Source organism: Sus scrofa, chromosome 3, assembly GCF_054392235.1.
Source record: "Sus scrofa isolate SSC_HxYL_T2T_F1_AM1 chromosome 3, Sscrofa_HxYL_maternal_Yorkshire_Landrace_v2.0, whole genome shotgun sequence".
Taxonomy (NCBI): Eukaryota; Metazoa; Chordata; class Mammalia; order Artiodactyla; family Suidae; genus Sus; species Sus scrofa.
In genome coordinates this window covers 8,466,985-8,488,243 of record NC_139385.1, presented here as the reverse complement: position 1 = coordinate 8,488,243, position 21,259 = coordinate 8,466,985, and the positions used below count along the sequence as shown (strand labels likewise).

The 21,259-nt window shown below is 56.9% G+C and overlaps 2 protein-coding genes across 5 annotated transcripts in view; one reads left to right on the top strand and one right to left on the bottom strand.

Annotated features, from left to right (window-relative positions):
- The first annotated feature begins 317 nt into the window (after positions 1 to 317).
- EPHB4 (EPH receptor B4) lies at positions 318 to 18,984 on the top strand. Of its 3 annotated transcripts, none has more exons than XR_014840183.1 (17): positions 318 to 779; positions 3,563 to 3,633; positions 3,859 to 4,146; positions 4,857 to 5,253; positions 7,150 to 7,305; positions 7,488 to 7,820; positions 8,326 to 8,450; positions 8,820 to 9,643; positions 10,019 to 10,568; positions 10,759 to 10,823; positions 10,941 to 11,054; positions 11,147 to 11,394; positions 15,118 to 15,333; positions 15,652 to 15,801; positions 16,199 to 16,392; positions 16,593 to 16,748; positions 17,884 to 18,984. XR_014840183.1 is itself a non-coding variant. In XM_003124371.6 (17 exons), the coding sequence occupies exons 1-17, from the start codon at positions 728 to 730 to the stop codon at positions 18,011 to 18,013; spliced, it is 2,964 nt and encodes a 987-aa protein (XP_003124419.1). In that variant the 5' UTR covers positions 318 to 727; the 3' UTR covers positions 18,014 to 18,984. The 3 variants fall into 3 exon arrangements, 1 of the variants encoding a protein (XP_003124419.1); XM_003124371.6 differs by having other exon boundaries at positions 8,820 to 8,985; positions 10,466 to 10,568; XR_014840182.1 differs by lacking the exons at positions 15,118 to 15,333; positions 15,652 to 15,801; positions 16,199 to 16,392; positions 16,593 to 16,748; positions 17,884 to 18,984 and adding an exon at positions 12,880 to 13,673 and having other exon boundaries at positions 8,820 to 8,985; positions 10,466 to 10,568; positions 11,147 to 12,145.
- Positions 18,918 to 21,259, bottom strand: part of ZAN (zonadhesin) — a 39,003-nt gene continuing 36,661 nt past the window's right edge. The window contains exon 48 of one of the 2 annotated variants that reach the window (XM_085015914.1): positions 18,918 to 21,236. In XM_085015914.1, coding sequence (XP_084872040.1) covers positions 21,202 to 21,236 — 35 coding nt within the window. In that variant the 3' untranslated portion in view covers positions 18,918 to 21,201. 2 annotated transcript variants of the gene reach the window in all.

The following is a 21,259-nucleotide window of genomic DNA, read 5'->3' as shown; positions in this document are numbered from 1 at the left end:
CGATGCAGGTCTGGGCGGTCCCCGGGCTCCGCGCCCGCCGCCCCTCCCCCTGCTCCAAACTTTCTCCCAACTTCCCGACCTGCTCCGCTCAGCGCCCCGCTCTGCTTCCCTCATGAATTATTCAGCAGCGCCCGCTCCAATCAGCGCGCCCCGGCCCCCTCGCCGAGCCCGGGCTTTCGGGGGGGGGGTTCCCCCGCCCCCCAAGCGCCCCTCCCTCCCCAGCCAGGCGCCGCCCGGCCGAGTCCCAGCCCGGCCCAGCCCCAGCCCGCCCGGCCCCGCGCTGCAGTCTCCCTCCCTCCCGCTCCCGGCCCTGCCCCGACTCCCACCCTCCCAGCCGGCGCGGAGCGTACTCAGCCCGGTCGCGCGAGCAGCACCACTCCAGGGAGTGGGGGGAGACCGCGAACGGCCAGCCCACCCCTAGCCAGCCAGGGCGGGACCCCGAAGCCCCGGGGGGACCTCGACTCCAGCCACGTCTCGCTCTGCTCTCGCCCGACGCAGCCGCTGCCAGGACGCCCCCAGCCCACCGGTCTGCGCGCGCGGCGGGGACGCAGGGCCACACCTGGGCGCCAACACCCGGTGCCCGGTGCGGCCACATGGGCCCGCGCTGAGGGCCCCGACCGAGTCCCGCGCGGGTAGTCGGCGTCCACCCGCTCAGGGAGGGGTTCAGACCTGGGGGGGCTAGCGCCCCCCAAACTCGGATCGGATCCAACCGGAGAGAGGCGGCGCCATGGAGCTCCGGGCTCTGCTTTGCTGGGCTTCGCTTGCAGCCGCTTTAGAAGGTGAGTTTTCCTGGGGGCGCCCCGCCACTTCGGGGGTCCCCGAAGATAGGCCTCGGAGTGTAGGGGCCGACCTCTGTCTTCCCCTAACCCGACACCCCAACCCTGAACACTCCAGACCAATAGTGCTGGCTCGGGAGGGGGGCGGGGAGGAGGCGGCCCAGCGGGGAGTGGAGTTTTCTTTTGTTTGGGAAAGCGATGGAGTCGAGCTCCGTCCCGGGACGCGGACCTGCCCCGGTCCCGGCTCCTCAAGCTCTTACTCTGGCCTCCAAACACCCTGCCAGCCTTTCCTTTTCTCCGTACAACGATCTTCAAAACTCTTTCCAAAATTTCTGTCCCTCTTCCCACCTCCGCCAAACATGAGGAAACGTTCCTGGAGGCACCACGGCAGACAAGGCAGAACTTTGTGCTCGGCCGTAAAACTACCGCGGCCCCCATTCCTCAGCCTTCACACCTTGATCCTACACTTCCACACACCTCGGGCCGGACGGCCCCCTTCTGCACTCACTCCAAACTTGCGAATCCCTCCCAAAGCCACAGCCCCTGCTGCAGGAAGGCCCCCTCCCTGGTTTCTCCAGGCTGCACCCCAGCCCTTTAAATGCTGTCTAGACCCCAGCCCTGTTCCAGACCCACCAGAGTCCTTTCCTCTAACCCTATTGGCTGGTAAAAACTGACCTACACGACCCTCTTGTCACCAGAACTCAGCCTAACTATCACCTCCTAGTCTCTTTACATTTCTATTTTTTCTGCATTTCCCCCCCCCCCACATGTTACTTTATTCATGAGTCTTTGCCCTCCCCTCAACCCCTAGAAGGGGAGCAGAGAGCCCCATAAACCCTCCTCCCATAGCCCTAATCTCCTTTCAGTGAGCTGCCTCCTTCCCCTCCTTCACTGCCTGGAATCAAAGGGGTCTCTGGGGAGTGGGCCATGGGGCGGGGGCTTCTGAGGAGGAGGAATGAAAAGCAATTAGGAACCCCTCTCCCCCAGGCTGGGCAGCGCTGCTCTGGGCTGGGGATCAAAGGCTGGGTGTGAGGGGAGAGGGGAGACTTGCTGGGCTCAGAGAAAGAAGTGGAAAGAACTGTGGGAGAGAGAGGAGGAGGGAAGGTAAAGCGGGAAGCGAACTGGCCAGGATGGATGGGTGGGTGAGAGAGAGAAAGACGCAAAGAGGATCAGGGAGTCACTTTTAATTCCTATTCCCCGAGTGCTTTCCGAGCCCCGGGCCGTGCTAAGCGCTTTATGTTTTCATGGTTCCAACAACCCTCTGGGTGGGAGGTATTGTTGCTCCCATTTTACAGATGAGAAGACTGAGACTTTCCATTTATCCACGGCTCTGTGCCCCAGTGAAAGTGACAGATGGGAGACAGAAAACAGAGGAGAGTGACAGTCAGAAAGAGGAATGGAGATGGGCAGAGAGTGAGGTAGAGAGAGAGAGATGTGAGGCCAGAGAAGTGACAGGTCAAAGAGCGGGAGGCGGGCAAGACAGAGAGGATGAGAGAAAGTGAGCGGCCCGGAGCGCCCAGGACAGCCTGAAACAGAGACAGTGTGTAAATTGGAGACAGGAAAACACTATCCAGTCTGGAACAATGGAGGGTGGAGACGGCAGCCTCTATCCACCCCCTTCCCAGAACCCCAGCATCCTGTCCCCAGCGTGCTGGGCTGTCCCTGCCACCCATGTGGGCAGAGGCCTCACCTCTGGCTGGCCGGGGTCCTCTTGACCCCTGCCCTCAGGGGACTTCACCTGGTCCCTGGGAGGAGGCTGCCCCACCCAGTTGCCTTCCTTTCTTTCCTGTAGCCCCTGCGGGGGAGGAGGGAACAGGTCCCAGGTGTGCTGCTGGCTGCCCTGGGGACCCCTCTCTCGGCTCCTTCCAGAACACGTCTGCAGCCCCCCCCCCCACATCGTCCTGGCCTCTGGGGGGATTCCCCTACCCTCCCTCCACCCTCCTCTGCCCGGGGCTGTGCAGTTTCTCCTAATCCCCCCCTTCCGAAGGAGCCCCGCCCCTCTCCCGACAGCCCTCCCCCGACGCCTGAGCCAAGCCAGGTGTGCTCACCCCCCTCCGTACACACACCCCCCTAAAATCTCCTCCCCTTTTTCTTCCCGTAACCAAATCCAGATGTGAGGCCTCTGCAGGCGGGGGCCAAGGGTGGGAACCCAAGCGTCCTGGCCTCCAGCACTTCCTCCTCTGAGGGCAGTTAGCCGGTGGAGAGGGGGAGGGAGTCAGGGCTGGGCTTCCAGAGCTCAGTACCACGCGGGAGGAGCTGAAGGGCTGGAGTGTTGGGTCCGAAGGTGGGGTGGCGATTGGGAAGAGGAGTAGATTGGATTGGGAGACAGCAATTTTGGATTTGGGGAAGGGACGGCAGAGGCTGAGGCAGGCCCTAGTGGGAGGGGTGTCCCATGCCAGCGGTCAGGGTCAGATCTGGCCTTTAGTTCAGCCCTTCCTGAGCTTTTTCCCCCTTTTTCCCCCTTTCAGCATTTCTGTCTCCCCTTCTCCTCCAGGGCACTGGGGTTTACAGAGGCCTAGATCGGGGAGTCCTGAGGGTCAGCTCTGTGCCTGCCAGCTGTTAGGGGTGGGGCTGGCACTCAGAAAAGAGGCTAGAGATCTGGGGGAGGAGGGGGCAGAAAGCAGAGCTGGCTCCCCTCCTCCGCCTGTCTGTCTGTCTGAGTCTTCCAGACTGCTCCAGTGGGGCCAAGCTCAGGGGACCCACCTGTCTCAGCTCCCAAGCATCTGGTCTTTTTGGTGTCTCCCTGCCCGTGCTGACCAACTTGTCTGTCTGTCTCTCTGTCTTAGAGACCCTATTGAACACAAAATTGGAAACTGCCGATTTGAAGTGGGTGACATTTCCTCAGGTGGAGGGGCAGGTAAGATCCAGGGCCTGGGGGGGAAACTGAGGGAGGGGGCCCTCTGTGCTCCTGCTTTCCAGCAACCCCCCCACAATGCCCATCGCAGAAGCCGGGGCAGGTGTCCTCTGAGTTCTTGCTTTCCAGGGGTCCCCCCGCCCCTCCCTGCTTTATGGCAAACACCCTCGCACTGACCTTCGCCCACCGGCTCGGCAGTCACCGGGGCTGATGCCCTTCTCCCCACAGTGGGAGGAGCTGAGTGGCCTGGATGAGGAGCAGCACAGCGTTCGGACCTACGAGGTGTGTGACGTGCAGCGGGCCCCAGGCCAGGCGCACTGGCTGCGCACCGGCTGGGTGCCCCGGCGAGGGGCCGTCCACGTGTATGCCACGCTGCGCTTCACCATGCTGGAGTGCCTCTCCCTGCCGCGGGCTGGCCGCTCCTGCAAGGAGACCTTCACCGTCTTCTACTTTGAGAGTGACGCGGACACGGCCACAGCCCACACTCCAGCCTGGATGGAGAACCCCTACATCAAGGTACCCAGGCGCCCCAGGGCTGGGTGGAGCGTCAGGGCGGGGCCCCGGGCAGGCCTGTGGTCTAGAAGCAGCGGGACCTGGAAGCAGGAGGCCCAGGTCTGAGGAGGGACGAGCATGGTCTGCTGGGTGGAAAGGCTGTTCTCCACTGCGCGGGCCCCCCTCCACGTCCCAGTTCTCCCAGCACACCTTGCTCGCCCCTTCACGGCCCCTGGTCTGGTCTTTGCGCCAGCTGACACCTCGCCCTGGAATGCCTTCTTTCCACCTCTCCCACCCAGCTCCTACTTGTCTTGTAAGTTCCAGGGCTGAGGTCCCCCCCGGGGACACCTTTGCAGGTGCACCCTGCTCGGGGGTCCTGCCCGCCGCAGCGTTCTTCAGATATTTAACTTAACGGTGTATCCTTCGTTTCTGTTTCCTGGGCACAGAGTCCAGGGCCTGTCATAGAGTAGGTGTTGATATGCGTCTGTAGGTTGGGTGAATGCACGGAGAGGGGGTGCAGGACGGAAGCCGGACACATCGTAGGAGCCCCGCGAGTGTTAATGGACCATGTTGGGGCCTGCAGGAAAGAAAGTGCATATTGGGAAAGGTGGAGAGAAGGTTCTCAAACAGGAGCCAGGCAGGTCAGGGAGAGGGTGAGCTGGGAAGAAGACAGCCCAGCGGGGTCCTTGGGGAGTGGAGGATAGCAGCCGTGAGTCTCTTGTCTGACCTGGCAGGTGGACACAGTGGCTGCGGAGCACCTGACCCGGAAGCGTCCCGGGGCCGAGGCCACCGGCAAGGTCAACGTCAAGACGCTGCGTCTGGGCCCGCTCACCAAGGCCGGTTTCTACCTGGCCTTCCAGGACCAGGGTGCCTGCATGGCCCTGCTGTCCCTGCACCTCTTCTACAAGAAGTGCGCCCAGCTGACTGTGAACCTGACCCACTTCCCGGAGACGGTGCCTCGTGAGCTTGTGGTGCCTGTGGCAGGGAGCTGCGTGGCGGATGCCATGCCTGGCTCTGGCCCGAGCCCCAGCCTCTACTGCCGGGAGGATGGCCAGTGGGCCGAGCAGCCGGTCACGGGCTGCAGCTGTGCTCCAGGGTTCGAGGCTGCCGAGGGGAATACCAGGTGCCGAGGTGAGGGCTGATCCACTTTTTCAGTTTCTGTTTGGAACATTCGTTGCTCTCCTGGGGGCTCACACTCTGGAGGGTGTGTTTTCAGGGCCCCCAGCACACAGCACAGTTCTGAGCTCTCCCTCACTTCCACCCTCCTCCTCCTCCTCCTAACGAGGGCCCAGTTCCTTTCTGGCCATGAGAGGTTGTCCTGGGATGCGGGCCTGTCCTCAGGGCTGGGGGACCTTGTTGGACTTAGAGAACAAAGTCATCGTGGTGTCCTTTAATTTACTGATACTGAAATCTCACTTAGCTTTTTCTCCAGAGCAGGGATTCTTTTTCTTTTTCTTTTTTTTTTTTGGTCTTTTTGCCTTTTCTAGGGCCTCTCCTGCGGCATATGGAGGTTCCCGGGCTAGGGGTTGAAATGCAGCTGTAGCCGCCGGCCTACCACAGCCTACCAAGCCATATCTGAGACCTACACCACAGCTCATGGCAACGCCAGATCCTTAGCCCACTGAGCAAGGCCAGGGATCGAACCCGCAACCTCATGGTTCCTAGTCAGATTCGTTAACCACTGAGCCACAACGGGAACTCCCAGAGCAGGGATTCTTAACCTGGGTTTTGTAGGTAGAATATAGGAGATCTGTGAACTTTGGTGGAGGGAAGAAAAATAGCTTTTTCTTCTCTCTTTTTTTTTTTTTTTTGTCTTTTGTCTTGTTGTTGTTGCTATTTCTTGGGCCGCTCCCGCGGCATATGGAGGTTCCCAGGCTAGGGGTTGAATCAGAGCTGTAGCCACCGGCCTACGCCAGAGCCACAGCAACGCGGGATCCGAGCCGCGTCTGCAACCTACACCACAGCTCACGGCAACGCCGGATCGTTAACCCACTGAGCAAGGGCAGGGACCGAACCCGCAACCTCATGGTTCCTAGTCGGATTTGTTAACCACTGCGCCAGCCCACTGAGCGGCTTTTTCTTCTCATTCAGGCTCACCTGAAATCAGCCACTCCTTTTACGGACTGTCAGCCACAGCCCAGCCGTGGGAGCGGGAGCAGGTCCTGAGACTTGGGCTCCATTCAAATCCTGGGTGTTTTCACAGCCCGTTAGAGATGATGCAAGAATGTCAAAATGCTGGGTTGGCTCATCGTGATTTCAGTGTTCCATTGGCCGTTAGCCCTACTGCTGTATCTTGTTAATAGAGAAACACGCACATTGCTCTGCTGCGAACTTTTCTTCCCGTTTTGATCATTGTATTTTCACTTCTTTGGTTTTCTTGGTAATCTGAAAAAACAGATTACGGTGTGCAATTTAAGTTCACGGTTCTGAGTGGAGGTCTGGGTTTCACCATGCTGCCTTGGGGGCAGGGGTACATGTCAGGGTTCAGATCCCTGCTCTGGAAGAAGGTCCTCCCTTTTAGAGGCCAGGTTTCTGAGCTCCTCCTCCCTTCTCCCCCTTTGCACTTTGTGCAACTTTATTTTCTTGGCAGCACCCATGGCATGCAGAAGTTCCAGGGCCAGGGATCAAACCCATGCCACAGCTGTAACCAGAGCCATAGCAGTGACAATGCCAGATTTTTTTTTTTTTCAAAGGGCTGCACCCAAAGCATATGGAAGTTCCCAGGCTAGGGGTCGAATCGGAGCTGCAGCTGCCAGCTACAGCCACAGCAACGTGGGATCTGAGCCACGTCTGTGACTTACACCACAGCTCACGGCAACACCAGATCCTTACTTTACTGAGTGAGGCCAGGGATCAAACTGATGTCCTTATGGATACTAGTCGGGTTCGTTACCTCTGAGCCACCACGGAAACTCCCAATGTCAGATCCGTAAGCTACTGAGCCACAGGGAACTCCCCATGCAACTTTAATAGCTGCTGCTGAACGTCTTTAATGTGAGTTTCTGATGGACACTTTCTCTCTTTCAGCCTGTGGTCAGGGCACCTTCAAGTCTCAGTCCGGAGAGGGGTCCTGCCAGACATGCCCAGCCAACAGCCAATCCAACACCATCGGCTCGTCTGTCTGCCAGTGCCGCATTGGCTATTTCCGGGCCCGCACGGACTCCCGGGGTGCACCCTGTACCAGTAAGTGGCCAGTGTCCCCTGGGGTGGGACCCACCCCAGCGCCATCCTCCACGCCTTCTTCCTCTTGACCCTGGCCTGGTGCCCGGCCAAGACAATGGCAGTGTGGCTGGCTGGCTGTCTGTCCCACTGCCCGTCTCCTGCCCATCTGCTCAGCCTCTGCCTGATGCCCTGGTCTCTCACAGCCCCACCATCCGCTCCGAGAAGTGTGGTATCCCGCCTGAACGGCTCCTCCCTGCGCCTGGAGTGGAGCGCCCCCCTCGAGTCGGGCGGCAGAGAGGACCTCACCTACGCGCTCCGCTGCCGGGAGTGCCGGCCTGGGGGTTCCTGCATGCCCTGTGGGGGAGACCTGACCTTCGACCCTGGCCCCCGGGACCTGGTGGAGCCCTGGGTGGCAATTCGTGGGCTGCGTCCTGACTTCACCTACACCTTCGAGGTCACTGCCTTGAACGGGGTGTCCTCCTTAGCCAGCGGGCCAGTCCCATTTGAGGCTGTGAATGTCACCACCGACCGAGAGGGTAAGACTGGGGGCTGGGAGCTGCCTGTGCTTGGTTGGGAGAGATGCTCGTGGGAAAGGCCAGCAAGGGTTGTGGACAGTCTAAAGGCCTGAAAGGAAAAAGGCAGCAGCTGGGAGTGGGGACCCGAGGAATTACAGTGGCTCAAGGCCTTTGGGACGAGAGGCAGAAAGAGAGTTTAAAAGATGCAGGAGTTCCTGCTATGGCACAGTGGGATTGGTGGCATCTTGGGAGTGCTGGGATGCAGCTGTGGCTTAGGTCACACCTGTGGCTTGGATCTGATCCTTGGCCTGGGAACTCCAAATGCTACAGGGCGGTCACCAAATAAAACAACAACAACAAAGATGCAAAGGTGGACTGCAGAGTTGAGGACAGGGCAGGGAGAGCCAGAGGGCAGTCCCTTAACAGCTGGAAGACTGAGACAAGTGTGACCAGCAGAGGAAGAGCTGGGAAAAATGAGGGACAGACCTGCCATGCTCAAGGGCCCCACCGTGTCTATCTTTTGCAGTGCCGCCCCCAGTGTCTGACATCAGGGTGACTCGGTCATCCCCCAGCAGCTTGAGCCTGGCATGGACTGTCCCTCGGGCACCCAGCGGGGCCGTGCTGGACTACGAGGTCAAGTACCATGAGAAGGTAAGACCAGGCCCTGCCCCAGGGTTAGGGGCTGGCAGTGGGACCCCCTCCAGGGCGGGACACCCGAATTGCAGGCATCTGCCACATCCTAGCTATGTGTCCTTGTGTCAGTGGCCTCTCTCAGTTCAATATCTTCATTGTAACATACTTACGGTAGTGGAACCTACCCTACGGAATTGCTGTGAGGATTAAGTGATACGATTAATGTGAAACTATGGCACAGTGCATACACAAGTGAGCACAAAGGCCTCACCTGCCTCTCAATAGGACGGAGATGCTGGTGACGGAGGCTCAGGACACGGGGAGGTGGAAAGAGCAGTGGGATCTAGGGCCTCTGGCTTACGGTCGGACCCCTCTCCTCCCGAACAGGGCGCAGAGGGTCCTAGCAGCGTGCGGTTCCTCAAGACGTCGGAGAACCGGGCAGAGCTGCGGGGACTGAAGCGGGGAGCCAGCTACCTGGTCCAGGTGCGGGCACGCTCTGAGGCTGGCTACGGGCCCTTTGGCCAGGAGCATCACAGCCAGACCCAGCTGGACGGTGAGCCTGGGGCACTGGGCCTGGGGAGATTGGCTGTCCCACCCTAGGCGGGAGGCCTTGGCTCTGCCCTCAGGACACCGAGTCACCTCCCCATGCTTCGCTCTCAAGCACTAGGCATTTTGGCCTGGTGACAGGTTGTAGAAACCAAAACCAACAGCTGGGTGTGAAGACCAGCTCAGCGGCTTTCCAGCTATGTGACCTTTCGCAAAAACTTGACCCCCGAGGCCCGGCTCTGTCATCCAAAAAATGGAAATATGAGGCCTGTCTCACAGGGCTCCAAGAATTAAATGAGGTGACACCTTGTTAGTTTTCATATGCCGGCCCAATGGTTTTCTAAACCCTTTACTTTTTTTTTAATGGTTTTATTGAGATGTATTTATATACCATGATTCGCCCATTTAAAATGTATAATTCATTGGCTTTTAGTATATTCACAGAGTTGTGCAACCATCACTACAAATTAGAACATTTCAGCACCCCCTCAAAAAAAAAACACTTACAACCCTTCCGTCCGTCCCCCCCCCCGCCAGCCCCTGGCAAACTCTAATCTACTTTCTGTCTCTATAGATTTGCCTATTCTGGATGTTTCCTTTTATTTAAAAAAAATTTTTTTTTTTTCCTTTTTGCTACCTCAGCTACAGCATATGGAGGTTCCCAGGTTAGGGGGCAGGTCGGAGCTGCAGCTGCCGGTTTATACCACAGCTGCAGCAATGCTGGATCCTTCACCCACTGAGTGAGGCCAGGGATCGAACCTGCATCCTCACAGACACGATGTCGGGTTCTTAACTTGCTGAGCCACAACAGGAACTTGTAGATATTTCATACAAATGCAGCCCTACAACACATAGTCTTTTGTGACTGGCTTCCTCCTTCGCATGGCAGAATGTTTTCAGGGTTCATCAGGGTCTTAGGATGTATCAGGACTAAATTCCTTCTCCTGGCCAAAAAATACTCCATTGTATGGCTAGCACTTTTTTTTTTTTTTTTGGTCTTTTTTCTAGGGCTGCTTCCCACAGCATATGGAGGTTCCCAGGCTAGGGGTCTGATCAGAGCTGTAGCCGCCGGCCTGTGCCAGAGCCACAGCAACGCAGGATCTGAGCCACGTCTACAACCTACACCACAGCTCACAGCAACGCTGGATCCTTAACTTACTGAGCAAGGCCAGGGATTGAACCCGCAACTGTCATGGTTCCTAGTCGGATTCGTTCACCACCGTGCCACAACGGGAACTCCCGGCTAGCACACCTTTTATTTGTCCTTTCATCCTTTGATGGGCATTTGGGTTGTTTCCACTTCTTGGCTATAAACCTTTTCATGTTTAGCCTTTGGACCCTTTCGTTCAAATGGGACTTTGTGTGGTCACCGGTGTTTATACCAGAATAAAATCAAGCCCCCTCTGGCAGTCGTAAGGCTGGGAACCTTCTTCCCTGACCCTGAGGGTCTTGACGGGTCGTCCTGATGGCCAGTTTTTCTCCTCCAGAGCATGAGAGCTGGCGGGAGCAGCTGGCCCTGATTGCAGGCACCGCAGTCGTGGGTGTGGTGCTGGTGCTGGTGGTCATTGTCATTGCCGTTCTCTGTCTCAGGTGAGGCTCCGGGCACCTGGAGGCCCCTGTGAAGCCCCCCCCCCCCCAACCCCCCAGCCTCCTGCTGGCGGGCAAGCCTCCCCTCCTCACTTGGAATCCTCTCAGGTCCCGCTCCTCTCTTCCCTCCCTGTCCCTCTGGGAACAGCGGGATGCGTGACTCCGTTTACCTTTTCTTTCCCATCGGCTACAGGAAGCAGAGCAACGGGAGAGAAGCTGAATATTCGGACAAACACGGACAGTATCTCATCGGGCACGGTGGGTAGGCCCGTCCTGAAGGAAGCGGGGCTGGGCCGAGGGCCGTGAGCCAAGACCCCGGGCATCTGAGCGCGCTGGGAGGTACCTCTCGGCTCACAGGCCCGCGTCATTCCTCAGGTACTAAGGTCTACATTGACCCCTTCACTTACGAAGACCCGAACGAGGCTGTGAGGGAATTTGCGAAAGAGATCGACGTCTCCTACGTCAAGATTGAAGAGGTGATTGGCGCAGGTTAGTGGAAAACACCTGGATGCCCGGGCGGCGGGGGGGCCGGCAGCCCCGGCCCCGGGCGGAGGAGCGCTGACCCTCGGTCCTTCACCAAGGCGAGTTCGGGGAGGTGTGCCGGGGGCGCCTCAAGGCCCCCGGGAAGAAGGAGAGCTGCGTGGCCATCAAGACCCTGAAGGGCGGCTACACGGAGCGGCAGCGGCGGGAGTTCCTGAGTGAGGCCTCCATCATGGGCCAGTTTGAGCACCCCAACATCATCCGCCTGGAGGGCGTGGTCACCAACAGCGTGCCCGTCATGATCCTCACGGAGTTCATGGAGAACGGCGCCCTGGACTCCTTCCTGCGGGTGAGCGCCCCCTTTGCCCCGACCCCGGTGCCCCACAGCCACCCTGCACTCCCCCGGGGCAGCCCACGTTGCTCAGAGCCCAGGACAGGCGGGGCAGGGGTGGTCCCACGTCCCGGCCCCTCTGCCCTTCCTTCTCCCCCAGGGAAGGTTGGGTTCTGGGACTGGCCTCCCCGCGGAGCCAGCTGACCCCGGGATATGGAGGGGGCTGTCCTTCATCCCCGTGACAAGTATTTACCGAGTGCATCCTTGTGCGCCAGCCACTGTCCTCAGCCTCAGGAACAGGGCCGTGAACCTCTCTGCTCTGGGCGAGCTGCCCGTGTCATGGGGGAGACTGAAAATTAACAAGCACAAACGAGCTTTTGTAAAAAGTACACAAAATTTCAGATGTGAACAAAAGTCAAAGCCATCATAGAGAGCACAGAAACGTGTTTGGAGATGAGGGGGAAGAGGGTACCTTTGCTACATTAGCAAAATCTTAGGAAATTTTGTTCTTTTTAAAATTTTACTGTGCATCTTTTATATATATATTTTTAAAAAATAGCAAAATAACAGTATGTTTAACCGAATTATAACAATTCCTTGGTATCACCTGGTGCCCATTTGATATGTACATTTTTCCAGTTGTCCCCCAAGTGTCCCTTACTGCTGGTTTCTCCAAACTAGCATCCAGGTTGAGATCAAGTGGTGCACCTGGTGGTTATTGTTTTGAGGCTCTTTTTTTTTTTTTTGTCTTTTTAGGGCCTCACCCATGGCACATAGAGGTTCCCAGGCTAGGGGTCCAATTGGAGCTACAGCTGCCGGCCTACACCACAGCCACAGCAACGCCAGATCTGAGCTGCGTCTGCGATCTACACCACAGCTCACGGCAACACCGGATCCTTAACCCACTGAGCGAGTCCAGGGATCGAACCTGCAACCTCATGGTTCCTAGTTGGATTCGTTTCCGCTGCACCACGACAGGAACTCCTGTTTTGGAGGCTTTTGTACATCCAAGACAGTCCCTTGTTGTGGTTCTGAAATGCCGAAGGGCTGGGCCATTTGTCCACTGAAATTTCCTCTTCTAGATTTGTCAGATTCTTCCTCGTGGGGTCATTTAGCTTGTTTCTCTGTGTTTCCTCTAAGAGATGCTGTGTCTTATATTGTGATAAATTCAAAGTCAAACGCCTTTGGCCAGCCTACATCAGAGGGTGCTATGTGTTCACAGGATACTGCATCAGGAGACACAGGCTGTACTGCAGAAATTGATGTGGCATTGTAAATCAGCTATACTTTGACAATAAAAAAAGAGGAGGTCCTGTTGTGGCTCAGCGGTTAGTGAACCCGATTAGTATCCATGAGGATTTGGGTTCAATCCCTGGCCTCGCTCAGCAGGTTAAGGATTCAGCGTTGCTGTGAGCTGTGGTGTAGGTCGCAGATGAGGCTCAGATCCTGCGTTGCTGTGGCTGTGGTGTAGGCTGGCAGCTGCAGCTCCGATTCGACCCCTAGCTTGGGAACCTCCACATGATGTGGGTGCAGCCCTAAAAAAGACAAAAAGACAATAAAATAATAATAAAAGAAGTTATGGCAAAATAAAATACTTAGCAGATAAAGAGTTTTTTTTTTTTTTTTTAAAAAAAGAGACAGAGGCTCCCTGGCTCCCACCACAAAGGATGCTGAGGCAGACCCTGGAATAGTGTCATGACAGCCTGACTCTCCCTTGTGGATATAGGAGTCTGTTCCATTGTCCAGCTGCAGGAAAGGGAAGGGAGTCTATTTTAGAAGAGATTTAAAAAAAAAAAAAAAAAAAAAAGGCCCAGCAGGGCTAAGGGTGCAGTGTTATCACTGCTGTAGCTTAGGTTGCTGCTGTGGCATAGTTTCAATCCCTGTCCCGGAAACTTTTGCATGCCACGGGCACAGCCGAAAGGATGACATTTGGGAGTTCCCATCCTAGCTCAGTGATAACGAACTCAAACCCTTGAGGACACAGGTTCGATCCCTGGCCTCAATCAGTGGGTTAAGGATCTGGCGTTTCCATAAGCTGTGGTGTAGATAACAGATGCAGCTCAGATCTGGCGTGGCTGTGGCTGTGGTGTAGGCCAGTAGCTGCAGCTCCAAGACCCCTAGCCTGGGAACTTCTGTATGCCACAGTTGCGTCCTAAAAAGAAAAAAGAAAAGAGATGACATTTGGATAGATGAGAGAGCCAGCCAAGAGAAGATAGGGCATGGGGGGTTGAGGGTGCGGGAGGCAGAAAGTAGAAACTCAGAGTGGGCAGGATCCCAGCGTATTCGAGAAGCAAAAAGATTGGGGAAGCTGAACCAGGTCAGCAGAGAAGTGATGGTGGGTCCTGTAGACAGTGGCTGGGCCTCAGTGGCCTTAGAAGTTTGGATTTGATTAGAAGTTGGAAGGATTTCAGCAGAGGAGTGAGAATATTTAAGGCGGTCCCTGTGACGGGTGCTGAGAGTAGGAGCAGAAGCCTGGAGAAACTGGTCCTCATTCAGGCCCTGGGGGCTGTGGTGAGTGTGGAGAAGTGGCTGGATTGGGGATGTTTTGGAGGCAGGGCCACCAGAACTTACTGATGGATTGTAAGTCATGGGTGAGGGGGAGAGAGGAAGTGGTGTTTCCACAAACTGAAATGCAAGGCCTGGCGGGTGCAGGCTTGGAGGATGGATTCAGGATTCCGTTGCTGGCCTGCAGGGTTACCTTGGGTCCCCGGCATGCTAGCTGAACCCAGAGGATGGGCTTAGTTAACCGTCCATGCCTGGTTGGCTTACTGAGTGAGAGCAAGCTCTATAAGGTCAAGGTCAGGTGTTAGACCTTGGTTTTGGTGCTGTGATCACTGACCGACACCCGATTCCTCACTGTGCTCTTATATCCTACCTTCAGCTGGTCCAAGAGCGAGAAATTGCTGCTAGATCAGCACCAATGCTTGCATTTCCAACTGTAGACAGGTGGCCTTAGAGCACACTTGTGACTGTCAGTGCACTTTTGCTATCAAATAAAAAGAACAGGAGTTCCCGTCGTGGCGCAGTGGTTAACGAATCCGACTAGGAACCATGAGGTTGCGGGTTCGGTCCCTGCCCTTGCTCAGTGGGTTAACGATCCGGCGTTGCCGTGAGCTGTGGCAGACGCGGCTCGGATCCTGCGTTGCTGTGGCTCTGGCGTAGGCCGGTGGCTACAGCTCCAATTCAACCCCTAGCCTGGGAACCTCCATATGCCGCAGGAGCGGCCCAAGAAATAGCAACAACAACAACAACAAAAAGACAAAAGACAAAAAAAAAAAAAAAATGAACATATATGGAGTTTCCTGGTGGCCTAGTGGGCTAAAGATCCAGCGCTGTCATTGCTGTGATGTGGGTTTGATCCCTGGCCTGGGAACTCCGGCATGCTGTGGGCACAGCCAAAATAACAGATTAAATCAAAGGCATTTGTTGACTATTTCCTGAATGTGAAGCACTGTACTAAGTTAAATAGAAGAAAATCTTAAAATGATCTCCTTATCATCTGATTAAGAGAGGCCAATGCGTGTAGTTGACACAGCAGCAGCTACAAGCACTGTCACGATACTGTATGTCGTGGGAGCTGAGAGAACCGAGGGTCAAAGAGAGGAGGAGGGTTTACCTGGGACATTGGCAGGCCTGCCCTACAGGTGGGCGTGAGAAGGTCTGGACGCGACTAGCAGGCGGAAGGAAGCGGGGCCACTGAGGGGAGCTGTCCTCACCACACCCCTCCTTGTCCTTCTCCAGCTGAACGACGGGCAGTTCACCGTCATCCAGCTCGTGGGCATGTTACGGGGCATCGCCTCGGGCATGCGGTACCTCGCGGAGATGAGCTACGTCCACCGAGACCTGGCCGCCCGCAACATCCTGGTCAATAGCAACCTGGTCTGCAAAGTTTCAGACTTTGGCCTCTCCCGATTCTTGGAGGAGAACTCATCTGATCCCACCTACACGAGCTCTCTGGTGAGGCTGGGGGATGGGCATGGGGACTGGGTTCTTAGGTCCAGGTGGGCAGGGTGGGCTGGAAAGGTGGGAGCCTGAGGGACTGACAGCCCTGACCCAGGACAGGATGCAGGAGCAGACCCTGGAGGTGGGGGTGAGGTGTGGTCAGCTTAAGGAACCTGGCTGCCGGGTGTCAAGGAAAAGCACAGAGTTGGGGAGCTGGGTGTTTGAGGCCTAGAAAGAAAGGTGGCCTGAGCGAGGAGGAAAGGCAGAGGTTGGGAGTGAGGGCCTGGGTCCTGTGGGTCTCGCTCAGCTCCCCTTTTCCTCCTCCATCCTTAGGGAGGAAAGATTCCCATCCGATGGACAGCCCCCGAGGCCATTGCCTTCCGGAAGTTCACATCTGCCAGTGATGCCTGGAGCTACGGGATTGTGATGTGGGAAGTCATGTCGTTTGGGGAACGACCATACTGGGACATGAGCAATCAGGACGTAAGTGTCCCACAGTCTTACCAAGCTTTTCTGGAATGCCCTCTCACTTGGTGGCCGTGGGGGGTTCCCAGAGAGCTCAGTATTGCTTTGAGAAATGAGGGCGGCGCAAAGAAGAGCTGATCCCTGTATCCAAGACTTTGACACCATGTGGAAACGGGGATGCGGGCAGGGTTAGGAGGTCACATGGATCATAGCTCAAGAGCTTCGGGGACATTGAGCCACAGCCAGCCTTGGCCCTGGCCAGGAGGACCCCCCCCCTCCAAGATTTGCCATTCCAGGGGAGGGGGTGGTTCTCACACCCATCCCAGCATCTATTAAGGTGCCATTTCCCTGGGATCCTTCGGCAGCCTCGTTTTCCCCAGATGTCCTCACCCAGTGCTTCTACCTGTCATTGCAGGTGATCAATGCCATCGAACAGGACTACCGGTTGCCCCCGCCCCCAGACTGCCCCACCTCCCTGCATCAGCTCATGCTGGACTGTTGGCAGAAAGATCGGAATGCCCGGCCCCGCTTCCCCCAGGTGGTCAGCGCCCTTGACAAGATGATCCGGAACCCTGCCAGCCTCAAAATTGTGGCCAGGGAGAATGGCGGGTGAGGACCTCAGAGAATGGGCCCCCTTTTCTGTACTCTGCTGTCCCCTGAGAACCTCGCTCCCCACCCCCACCCCCAGAAGGTTATGTCCCTTTGGTGATACGTAGGATGGTCCCTGGCCACCTCTCCGAGGCTGGGCCCTCTGTCCCCACCCTGACACAGGCTGGTTCTCAGTGTGTCCTCCCCATGCCGATTGCCAGGGCCTCGCACCCACTCCTGGATCAGCGGCAGCCTCACTACTCAGCTTTTGGCTCTGTGGGCGAATGGCTTCGAGCCATCAAGATGGGAAGATATGAAGAAAGTTTTGCAGCCGCTGGGTTTGGCTCCTTCGAGCTGGTCAGCCAGATCTCCACTGAGTAAGTTGTGGCAAGAGCTGGAGGTGGGGTGGGGTGAAAGCCGAGCCACGTTAGGATGCCTGGGAACCAGAATCAGGCCCATGGGTTCAGCAGGGGCCTCTAAGGTCAACTCCTGGTGCCAACTCTGTTTTCTAGAGCCCCTCCCCACCCAAAGCATAAACAGCTGCAGGGGCTGAGAGCCCCAGGAATCTTCCAGGCCAGCTGTGCCCGCCTCACCCCCTTGCACCATCTCAGACTTGGGCCATCGAGCTCCCGCCTCACAATCTGTATCTATCTTTGTGCATCTATCTACATTCCAAACCCTGCTCTCACATTAACAACGTGTCAACTCTGGATGCTTTCCCACCCATAAAAGGAGAAGGTTGGACTAGGTTTTGGAGATCCTTTCCAGCTTTCAACGTTAAATGGTTTTATGATTCCAACGCCTCCCAGATACTGTTTTTCCCTAGTTGGCCTCTCTCTGGTTCTCCTTTCTGTCTTCCTATTTCTCCCCCAAGGACTCTTCTACCCTAGGTTTGATTAACAGAAAGAGAAGGAGTACAAATCAGACACAGAGGGTCCAGGAGGATCCAGGAGGCCCTCACCCTGGGGGGCCCCACGGGGTCTGGGCCCCTCCTCCCTGACTAGCTCCAGCCCCTTGACCCAGGGTCCCTGACCCGGGTTCTCGCCCTCCATGTCTCACCCCTTGTTCCCTTATCTGTTTCGCAGCTTCAGGATGGGGAATGTGGCAGTTGGTTTTTGTCCCTTTCCTCCCCTTTCTCTCCCCGACCCTGCTCTTCCTTTCTCTCTGGCCATTTTCTTTGGATTTCTCTTCTAAAGCAGTCTGTGCACTCTCTTCCCACAATCTCATTTTATGGGCTTTTCTCTCCTTCTCATTCCTCCTCTTTCCTGATTCTCCACCTTTTCTTAATCCTTATCCAGACCATAGCCCCCCACCTCCGGCTTCTTGGCGGTTCTGGGTACCTAGCCCCACCCACTACTGCAGTTGCGCAGAAGGACTGTGGTTGGCTCCCAAAGCCTGTGGAAACTGCCTGGCAACTGCTGAGGTCCCCAGCAGCCATCCTGATTGGCTGAGGCGAGAATAGGCTTTCTGTAGGAGCCCTGTGGCCTCACCTAGCTATTCATTCATCTGCAGGGACCTTCTCCGCATCGGAGTCACTCTGGCGGGACACCAGAAGAAAATCCTGGCCAGTGTTCAGCACATGAAGTCCCAGGCCAAGCCTGGAGCCCCAGGCGGGTCGGGAGCACCAGCCCCCCAGTACTGACCTGTGCCTCCTCGCCTGCCCCACAGCTCTGGAGCAGCGGGAACCCCCACGTGGGGGACACCGTTCCCCTTTTTCCTGGGGCAGAGTCGGATAGGGACCCAAGAGGCCCCCCATCCTCAAGCCCCACTGGATTGCACTTTGAACCCATGGGGGCAGGGAGCTGGCAATTTGGAGAGACAGGATTTGGCAATTCTGTCCCACCAGCGTGTAGAAATCACATGCCTCCTAGGCGGGGAACCCCAGACCAAGGGTGTGGGAGTCCTGCCCTCAGGACCGGGTGTGACCAGAGGAAAAGAAGGGCCCGGAATCGGCCAGCATGCCTGGGTGGCTGGGCACGATCCCCACAGCCTCCCCCTGATCCCCAACTAGGGCCCCCAGATACCCCTCCTCACCTTGAAAGGGCCATGGCCCTGCAGACCAAAGAGAAGGAGGGGACTAGTCTGTGAGCTCAGGAGCTCAGCTCTGCGGCCGGCAGGAGGTGGGAAGGGACTTCACGACCCAGTGACAAAAACCATTGAACTGGGGTGTTCCAGCCTTGCTGCTGTCTCCACCGAACTCAGTTTTCCCCTGTAAATGCCCCTCCCCCATCGCTGCCTTCATATTGAAGGTTTTTTTTGAGTTTTTTTTTGTTCTTGGTCTTTTTTTTTTTTTTTTTTTTCGTTTTTGTTTTGTTCTTCCACTGTCCTTGTCATAACTTTTTGTGTTAGAGGGGACCTGTTTCATTATCCCTCCTCTGCTCCAGTCGAAACAGGGACCCATCGTTGTGTCTGTTTCCAGAACAGTGCCTTCCTTGGTCGTGCCACAACCCCAAACTTTTCCTGGCCCCACCAAGTACCCCCAAGCTGTGTCCATGAGGGGATGTGGGGGGGGAAGTGGTGGTGGAAACAGAGACAGACACCGGTGCTTGGAGGGGTTCTTAAATTATATTTAAAACAATTGTTTTGTATAAATAAAAGAAAACGGGAAGTGTCCTGGCCCTGGGGGTGACTGGCAGGAGGAGGGTGGGTGTGGTATGGAGGAGCTTTTGAGCTAGGCTGAGAGGGGTTGGAGGTCTGGAGACAGGGCTGTGGGGGGGCTGGGTGCTTGGTTCCCAGCCCCAGGGTGTGTTTGAGGTGATGGGGTGGGGGCAGTGGGAGATGAGTCATTGGCAGCTGCTTCTAACAGCTCCAGCTGGCTCTGCCAAGAGCCCAGGGCACCTCCGGGGTGGGGCTGCCCTCCCTCCCCTGCCCTGGTTCACTTACCCTGGCAGGGTCTCCATGAGGTTGGAGAGACCTTGAGCTCAGGGCCCCACCCTACAGCCCCCTGAAGGAGGTGAGGGGGGAATCTGCTGGGCTGGAGGTCTAGTCAGATGAGGGAGACAGATGTAGGCCAGATGTTGACAGCTGGGGTTGGTTAGAGGCAATGGGGAGGGGCAGGGGCTGGCATGGAGGACTCGGACCCCCCACGTGTACTCATGTACACACACACACACACACAGATGCTGGGCTGGGTCTGGAGGACAATTGGTTAGAGGCAATGGGGGGGGCAGGGGCTGGCATGGAGGACTCGGACCCCCCACGTGTACTCATGTACACACACACACACACACAGATGCTGGGCTGGGTCTGGAGGACAATTCCCCCTTTCAAGATGCTGCCCAGGCAGGTTCTCCCAGTCTCTTGGGAAGGGAGGGGAAACCACCTGAGAATCCTTCCCCAACTTCTCCCTCTGGAACAGGAAGTTGAGGATGCGGTCCATCCCCCTCACAGTCTTTCTCACCATCTCTGGTTTCCTTCTTTGCTGCCAGCCTGCCCTCCTTCAAGGACACCTGCAGGGGCAGGCCTGGACCAGTTCCCTTTGTTGAGCTGCTGCAGCCTTGCCATTTCTGCATCTCAGTTGCCCCCTGCTGTTGGGCTGGGGTTGGTACAGGACCCCAAACCATAACTCCTGTCCCTCCCAGCTGAGGAGGAGGGGTCTGGGTCCTCCTAATGGAAGGAGGAGGTCTCCGAGGATGCGGCCCCAGGCCGCCTCCCTCCCCTGCCAATCAGACGTCAGGCTAGATGAGGTGACCTTAGCTGGGTAAGGGGAGGAACAGTTCAAGGGGGCAGGGCACAGATGAAGGACAGAGGCAGAGGGTCAAAGCCCAGATGAGGGGGCTCAGCGGGGGCAGGCATGCCGTTGGGAGCCTCATGATGCCCACATTTAAGCATGGCCAGCCCAGCTCCAGAAGCCCCTGAGCCTTCCTGCCACACTCAGCCCCAGAGCATAAGCTGCTCCCCTAGCTAAAGGGCAGGGGGGGCCTGGCCAGGGGCAGCCCTCTCGCCTTGGGGCCCTTTCCCCAACCACATTGGGTCTCGCTTCCTTACATGAAGGTGGCTGCTGAAGTCATCCTGGAGGGTAAGCAGAGGAAGGATTCCTTTCTATAATCAGGGTCCTACCTGTTTTGGTGTCCTGTCCCCTGGGGTCCCACATCCTGGGCTGTGGGCCCCTCCCCCGCACCCCCGCCGTTGGCAGCCTTCCTTTTCCTCTTAGAGTCCAAGCAGGGTGTCCCAGCCCCCGTCCCCCAAGCAAGGACCTGCCTGGTGGGAGGCACAAGGCACAGGAGTCAGGGTGGGAATGTTTGCACTCTGGCCTTTGGCAGAGGTGAGCTGGTCATTCCTAATAGGATGGAGCTCAAAACAACAAATCGGCCCTCAGGCCCCACCCTCAGTTACCATAGTAACCCCAAGGCCCTTTTGGTCACAGGCTGGTTCACCCTTTGGAAAAAGCCAGCTTCCCCATCCTTAGCCTCTGCCCAGCAATTCATCTCCTGGTGAGGAATATGAAACCTCTCAGGATCACCTTTCACTGCCCCTTCTGGGAGGCTCCGCGGCCACGTCCTCCAAGACCTAGAATTCCTGAGGGGAAGTCTCCTGCTGTACCCCGAAGCCAGAGTCTCTCCTGCGGTACCCCGAAGCCAGAGGGCAGACGGCCTACCCTCATGTGGCCTCGTCTAAGGGACAGACACCCCTCCCCACCTCAGACCTCCGAGCCCCTCCCCCGGGCGGCCTGTGGCTCTCCCGCCCTGGGCGCCCCCACACCAGTCTCCGTCTTGTTTCTCCCCCTAAGACCCACCTCTCAGACAGACCCTTCCTCCACCAGAATCATGTGGAAATTCACATCTCAAAAATAAATAATTTTATCTCTCCCTTTGTGTGAACACCTCAAAACTAAGCCACTTTGTAGGCCTGCTCTGGAGCACAATCTGAGGAGAAAGCGAGAAAACCT

Excerpts from the sequence above, each read along its gene's own strand:
- EPHB4 (XM_003124371.6), top strand. The coding sequence starts at position 728 with ATGGAGCTCCGGGCTCTGCTTTGCTGGGCTTCGCTTGCAGCCGCTTTA. Across the intron at positions 4,147-4,856 it reads TGGAGAACCCCTACATCAAG|GTGGACACAGTGGCTGCGGA; the intron begins GTACCCAGGCGC and ends CTGACCTGGCAG. Across the intron at positions 8,986-10,465 it reads CAGCCAGACCCAGCTGGACG|AGCATGAGAGCTGGCGGGAG; the intron begins GTGAGCCTGGGG and ends TTTCTCCTCCAG.